General features: G+C 43.1%; 3 protein-coding genes across 3 annotated transcripts; 1 reads left to right on the top strand and 2 right to left on the bottom strand.

The window, feature by feature from the left end:
* Nucleotides 1–440: 440 nt before the first annotated feature.
* Nucleotides 441–2,399, top strand: PHALS_04871 (amino acid-polyamine-organocation family; the record flags this gene model as incomplete). The annotated part of the gene is made up of 1 exon (XM_024718727.1): nucleotides 441–2,399. The coding sequence occupies one exon, from the start codon at nucleotides 441–443 to the stop codon at nucleotides 2,397–2,399; it is 1,959 nt and encodes a 652-aa protein (XP_024584097.1).
* Nucleotides 2,400–4,685: 2,286 nt separating this feature from the next.
* On the bottom strand, nucleotides 4,686–5,849 carry PHALS_15056 (uncharacterized protein). Its single transcript, XM_024718726.2, has one exon. The coding sequence runs from the start codon at nucleotides 5,660–5,662 to the stop codon at nucleotides 5,261–5,263; it is 402 nt and encodes a 133-aa protein (XP_024584096.1). The 5' UTR covers nucleotides 5,663–5,849; the 3' UTR covers nucleotides 4,686–5,260.
* Nucleotides 5,848–7,410, bottom strand: PHALS_04870 (uncharacterized protein; the record flags this gene model as incomplete). Its single annotated transcript, XM_024718725.1, has 1 exon — nucleotides 5,848–7,410. The coding sequence occupies one exon, from the start codon at nucleotides 7,408–7,410 to the stop codon at nucleotides 5,848–5,850; it is 1,563 nt and encodes a 520-aa protein (XP_024584095.1).
* Nucleotides 7,411–7,485: the final 75 nt, after the last annotated feature.

Below are 7,485 nucleotides of genomic sequence, written 5' to 3'. Positions count from 1 at the left end.
GACCTTTCGTTCTATACTTAGAACAAGTACGAGTTAGCGGATCGCAATCCGCTTACTCAAGAATAATTATTGCCTTCCCAAGGTTATTTGACTCTTCGTTTTAAAACTGAATTTTATTTATTTTTCTATCCTTATTTTAAAAGTTTAGATTTTCCTAAATATACTAAATACATAGTAAAGTATTTTGTGCACACCATGCACATCTCGTGTGACACACACCTCAGTTACCAGGGTACGTGTAACCCCGTTACAAAAAAACTATCATTCAATGTATAAACAATACTTATAAACTCGTGCGATCACACAATCACACGAAGCGTTTAGTTGTGTTCCCTTTAAGTCCGAAAGAGGATCATAATAAGGTTTGCTTAATTTGTCATCTAATTCTGCAAATTTTCTTTAAGCATCAAGATATTTCGTTCTGAACATAAATTATTTAAATGCACTCACTGCGTCTTGCCTTCTGGCGGAAGCCTTTACGCTCGGAGACACCATCTCGATCTATTCAGCAGGGCGAAGATGCTCCAGAAATTGAGCGGACACTTGGTCTATTTGATCTTATTATGATAGGCATTGGAGGAACGGTCGGCTCGGGCGTCTTCGCTACATCTGGTCTCATCGCCAGTAGTTACGCTGGTCCTGCCGCCACAATTTCGTGGTTTTTCGCCGGTGTCGGCTGTTTATTAAGTGGTTTGACCTTCATGGAGCTTGCATGTCTCATCCCTAGTACTGGTAGTACATATGCATACGCTTACCATGCTCTTGGAGAACTACCAGCTTTGATCGCCGGTTTCTTACTCACACTCGAGTACGGCGTCTCCAGCGCCGGGGGTGCGCGTAGCTGGAGCGATAAGTTGACACAATGGATGAACTCGCAATTCGGGATACAAGGTCCTGACTGGATGAAACCAAAAGACTCGGTTGTGGATCTTTACGCGGGGCTTTTGGTAGTTGGCAGCACGGCTATAATTCTATGCGGCATGCAAGCTGGAAAGGTTGTGGTTAATGTGGTAACCATGACAAAAATTACAGTCATTGTGTTCATCATTATAGCGGGGCTGGCAAACTTTGATATCGACAGGGTGACACCCTTTGTACCTGACCAAAGTGTCGTCAATGTGGATGGTAAAGACCAATTGGCTTTTGGGTGGTCAGGGGTACTACTTGGAGCTAGTGCAAGCTTTTATGGGTACATTGGGTACGATGAAGTGTGTTGTCTTGCTGGAGAAGCGAAAGATCCTGCTAGAAACATACCTCGTGCTGTGGTGGGTACAATTATTGGAGCAGCAACATTAAGCATATTAGCGACTCTGGCGCTTGTGGGTATGCAACGATATACGGAAATTAATGCTGAAGAATCTTATGGAAATGCTTTCACCAGTTTAAAACTTGATTGGGCGGCATCGTTTGTGGCGACAGGAGAAGTGCTGACTATGCCCATCACATCATTTATTGCATTCTTAGCTCAGCCTCGCGTTCAGTACGCAATGGCAAAGGATGGATTATTGCCATCGATATTTGCTCGGGTAGACTCGGCGGGAAACGTTATTCATGGCACGTTGCTGTCTGGTATTGGCGTTACTTTTCTTGCCGTGTTCGTGCCCTTTCATGTACTCTGGAACTTTATTTCGCTTGGTATTCTCGTCGCATTCAATCTTACGAACAGTTCGCTACTTTTTCTACGACTTGGAACGAATGAAGCAGAAGATTCGCCATCCAAGCACTGGCATGGTGCCTTGGTGATTGGTTACGTTTTGACTTCATTCATTGCTGGGTATCACTGGCAAAAAGGTGTAATCGAAAGAGTACCGCTGTCATCGACGACCAACCGATCATTATTTGATAGCTACATGCGCATCTTGGGGCCTTTCGTTGCTGCTTTCTTTACAGTCATTGCTATTGCACTTATGTTTGCACTCAGTGATGCTATCAAAACGCAAAGTGTCTCATTAAATGCAACGGCAAAGTCTAAAGACCATAGCAATTCTCGTCAGGATGTGTTGACTCCAGATATGCAACCAGATTCGGTTAGGACGCAAACGCATGGTTGTCACCGTCGAAGCCGCTCTATCGATCGACAAGCCGACGATTCAATTGACGAAGAACGGCAAGAGAAAGTGATGATGGAAAACAGTGAAAACGAGGAAAACAAGGCGATTGTTTTTCATGAAAACGATGTGACCGATGCAGACTCGACAACTTTTCGGGCACCCTTTGTGCCGTATACACCTTGTATTGCCATTTTTTTCAACTGGTTTCTTTTCGCTCAAATGAATGGTATGAGTGTATTACTTATTCTCGTATGGTTGCTGGTAGCTGTGGTTGTTTATTTCGTCTATAGCCGCCACCATAGTCTTGCTTTTCAACAGTCGCAGTACCATCAACTCGCACAGCAGTAGATCAGAATATAGGCAAGAAAAGTGTAACTTATTGAATTAATACACGACTTTAATCGTCCTATCACTTCAAGATTAAAGCTCACGCAGTGCTCATTTAGCGATTAGAACTCGTAATACTCACTAGGTACAGTGTGAGTATCTTCGCGACAAACTGGATGGATTCGTTACGTTTGCTGATCAACATACATCTCAAATGTAGATCAAGTACGCCATCAGTTCCAACAAACCTGAGCTTGTCAGCACAGATGATTTAATAAATGACAGTCTGCTCTAGAAAAACATCTTTTCACACTACTTCACAAGAGGCCAACACTTTAAATTGAGTTCCGTATTCCTAAGCCTCAGCTACTTAGCAACTGATAGGCCGATTCGCTTAAATATAGAGTATATGGCGATTCTAAATGCCAATTCGAAGCGTGATTTGTATATAGCTGGTTGTACAAGACTTCAATATCAAGGGTTTTAATGATCTTTTTTTACTATAATGAAGTCATAGAGCGCAAAGGGCAGACATTGTTTATCGATCTGTTTCCGCTACAACTTCGACAGATAATCGATAATTTATCGTTCCGAATTATGACTAGTTGATATACCATCTGCTACTATTACATCTACCATAAGTATCAGTCTTCAAGACGGTATTTGATCGTATGATGACATCAATCGATCAATCCACCCTGCTCTTGTCAATTCTAGAGCGTGCTTGATCAGGTATTGGGCCCGAACGCGGAAACTTACTCAACAGCTTTTGCTACCGCTGCCATCGAACATAGTTCGAACTTACCCCTACCAGTTCGTACATCGTTCGTTGTAGTTTGATTTGAAATGAGAATGTTGCATCAGGCGATATTGTTGATGCATTTGATAGAGATGAGGCTCAAATTGGAAAAATGATTTCGTACATGCCAGGTCAGTATGCTTAAATGAATTGTCATGATTGTTTTGTAGTCCGCGATCACAGTCAGTATCTTTGGCCAGAACGACAACAAAGAAATCTTCCGTGATTTTTAAGTATCGATCATGCTACTGTTAAGCCCATTCAAATAAGCTGATCGCTTAACTTATCCCTTTTCTCATCGCTCGGAGCGTTGCCTTATATTCCTTTGCCTCTTGCGAGTCCTTTGCGAGACTTACCCTTCTTAGCTACAGCGAGGATAAACTTCGTCATGGAGAGACTTGACGAGATGTTCATGTGTAAGTAAGTTGTCTCGGAAAGGAGGTATCATTCTCCAGCATCAACCACATCGATTAGAACCCTTTTTGCTTAGCATAAGCAAACAACTTTACATAATCTCGCATTCTATCTGACGCTGGGTATCTCACTAATGATGACGCTCAGACACTACATTAAGGTTAGAATGACTATCATCTAGCTCAACGCACAAGAAATACTCAAGGGATTGCGACTCCTGGAGTAACTCTCGTACCAGGTAATAATGATGATATTAGTGGAATTGGTGCGTCAAGCTGTAATAGTTTGACGGTGATTGGGCTGTAGCTGCAGCGAGGTGCTTCCCATTACTCCCGGCTCAGCAGCCGCGAACAAAGCACTCGTTTTTGGTAGCAAATAGATCGCAGGGGTTAGCAAATTTTCGATTTATAGTACATCAACCACAGCAGGGACTTTTAAAACACTTCCAAGACTGACTTACGCAGATGCATCACCCGCTACAGCCGAGATTCAATTATAGGTGGAACAGCTGCAACAAGCGAATGTTTCGTTGGAATGATCTCAGCGTTTCAGGATAGGCGGTGTTCGAATTATCACATGCGGGGGCATAGAAAACATTCAAATAGAAGCACTTACAAGGTTGACATACGTATATGGAACGATTAACTGCAACGAACTACACCAAGGCGGTATGATCGAACTGACACTGATCATTGGCATAACTACCGTTGCAACTAGACAAGCATCAAAAGGTCCAGCACTTGATAGTTTTGCAACGTAGTTAGTCGCTTTACTCGCTGCCCACACCCTGTAGCGAACACAGCTACGAATTTTGTTAACATCAATTCAACGACTTTTAGATTAAAGGAGCCACATTGACCGCGATTGCTACTCAGATAAATGATCTAAAAGATTTTACGAGAACTATCTCTAACCTCAAAGTGCACAAGTGCAACTTCCGCTGGTCTAAGAAAGCTCAATGCGATAAATGTTAGATCAATAACAAAGCTTTGTGATCATTCGACACCTTCGAATGAATATTTTTCGATAACAGGCTCGAATTTTTACTATCTAAATAGTATTTACATGAGAATGGTTATGTTTTTGGGATCTAATCTGGACGCCATGATGGAACAAGTGCGTCAGCAGCGAATGCTTCATGAATAATAAATATTACAAAATACGACTTTCGTTTTGGACTAAAAAAATCGACCTCGATCATCCTAACTACGACAGGGAGGTACAACAAGCACTTGTATCGCCTCAGGACAGATAGGGAGCTACAGAATCAGCACTGGGATCGATTACGTAGAGTGCCGCTGCTATATTCGGCGACAACATTGGTTGTACAGCCATGTCGATGACATTAGATCGGAGATTGAAACGAAACAACCGACCCTGCCCCAATGATCGAGTCAAGCAGATCTACTTTAATGCGAGGTCAAGCTGTACGATTGGATAGAATCGATGGTGCTTCATCGCCGTCTCAGCCCATCTAACCGAGTAGTTATTATTATCGCGATGCCATCAGAGACACTTTATAATGAGCTGATAGGAGATATGAAGTATAACAGTCCAAGCAGCTTAAGTCTCCAACTGTGGATATGCACTGCAACCAACTATTGGTGAAAGAGTTTAAGCATATTTTAATTCGATTACTACAAAAACGTGTTCAATTTCAACCCATGCATTATTTCTGTAGCGATGGCGATAACGCCGATCTCAACGTTTCTGAGCTGATAGTCATCATGGAAAATTTCATCATCCATGATCGCCCCGGAAGACTCAGGCAACTGACCTTGATAAGCCAATCAGAAAGGTAGATGCATCGACTCGGACGACAGAGGGTGGTCGCGTGTGGGCTTACCAATGCAAGAAAAAACTTCTTCGGGCTCTGGGTGAGTATACTTTCATTTCCAACAAGTAGCTTTGATAGCTTTTCGTCTGTAAGAAGCCTCAAGGCTTTGGGCTGGCAGGATGACAAAATCATCGAAAACGGCAATTTATCGGATCTTAAAAGCGTAGATTCAACGATCATCCTTAGTTCGTTAGTTAAATTGGTTTTGAGCTCTCCACTTGGTACGCGATTCATTGTATATTACTAACATTTTTTGACAGAAAATCCGCACTATACGAAGGATACTCAACTGTCCCCAAGCTGTACCAGATACTTGCTTATGTTTTTTAGATTCTTCATATTTAATGATTTGACTGTGACATCAAAAACTAGTCCAAACTAATCTCATGAAATGACCTGCCGGCGTGATATTCTATGACCTACTGCTGGGCAATGTGAAGAGTATTCAGCTCTTGCAAGGTACGAAGGCACTCCTGTTTAGTGTGTTCATAGTCAACCTCTCGAGACTTCGAGTCAATATACTCTTTCAAATGAAAGATGTTTTGCTCGTGATGTCGTAATTTTTGCTCAAGCGCGTCCAAGTTCTTGGCCGTTTCTTGCTGTGCAATTTCATGCTTGACATTTTCCACTTGAGCACTTAATGCCGTGATTTGTTGACGCATAGCATCACGACGACCAATATATTGCTTTTTAAGTCGCAACAAGTGCTGCTTTGTCTGTGCATGGACTTCTTGGAGTGCGTCAAGCTTTCCAAATTCCTTCATGTCCGTCGTCATCGTCTCCATCTTTTCCGACAGACTGCTTAGCTCAAGCGCGATCTTATCGTCGAGTGTATTCACCTTATCGAGCTCCTCTTGGCGTTTCTGCAGCTCCATAGTCAAGCGTTGCTTTGTTGTCATTGACGATTCCAGTTGTCGCTCTTTAAATGTAAGGTCGTGTCGCATTTCTTCGAGATTAATAGCATTTGTGCCTGGTAACTTGTCTTCTTTCGCCATACCCGAAGATATGTGTTCAAGCAGTTGCACAATTACGTTCTGAGCTGTGCGTTGAGCCTGTAACTCCGCCTCTTTTTTTGCTGGAAAAGCCTCTAAAAATGTTGTCATTTCCTTGTCTTTGGCAAACAATGCCTCATACTTTTGAGTTGGGTCACTCCCACCAGCACGCTCATCCAGTTCGCTCTGGACATCAGCCAATGCTTTTATCAATTCTTGCTTTTCTGCTAGTACAGTTTGCAACGTGCCATCCAGTGCCTCTATTTTTGCTTTGTCGTCTTTCACTTTAGCTAGCAATACAGCACGCGCTTCATTTGGGTCCATCTGTGCTGTCCTGGCATCTTCTGCAGCAGCATCACGCTCCTTCTGCAGTCTTCGAACTTGACGTTCTAGGGCTTCGTACTCTTCACGATACCGATCGGAGTTCAATTGAGCTTCTTTTTGGTGGATTGAATGCATCACAAGCTCCAGTTCTTGTGTACGCGCTTGGATCTCCGCTTCACTTTGTTGATGCTCCTCAAGTAACTCTCTGTAACGCTGCAATTTCTGTGGCGCTAACTGATTAATCTTGTCCTGATGTTTTTCATGAATTTCCTTTGTCTCCGCCTCCATCGCACGCAAGCTCTTCTCCTGCTCCTTGTTCATTAAAAAGACTCGATCAACGTCTTCTGCCTCTTGAGCATTGCGTTGATGCAATTGATCTTTTACTTGACATATTTCTGCTGGATCTGTAGCACTGCGCATCTTGTCCATGGCCAAGTTGTAGTCGGCCAGCTGTCCTTCCAAATCACGCACTTCCAGAGCTAATTTCTCATACTTGCGTTCGAGCTGTGCACACTGCGCCTTGTCTTTTGCATCTTGCTCAATCTCACGCTTCAACTTGTCGATCTCGCTTGAGATTTCCGCTGTTTTGCTGTGTAATTTTCCTTTAAAAAATGATGCGTCCTGCACCTGACGACCAGGACCGGCAGTACCAATACGCATTCCCATCATTCCTTGTTGGGTAACCGGGCGATCGGAGACGTTCACTTCGGTGTTGAGACTGATACCATACCCAGCAGTGAG

The sequence above is a fragment of the Plasmopara halstedii genome (assembly GCF_900000015.1).
Source record: "Plasmopara halstedii genome assembly, contig: Scaffold_2695, whole genome shotgun sequence".
Lineage (NCBI taxonomy): Eukaryota > Oomycota > Peronosporomycetes > Peronosporales > Peronosporaceae > Plasmopara > Plasmopara halstedii.
Note: the sequence above shows the minus strand (reverse complement) of the source record. Positions and strands in the feature narration are given on the sequence as shown.

What these genes read in the sequence shown, in the direction of transcription:
- PHALS_15056 (XM_024718726.2), bottom strand. Translation starts at nt 5,662, where the DNA reads ATGAATCGCGTACCAAGTGGAGAGCTCAAAACCAATTTAACTAACGAA.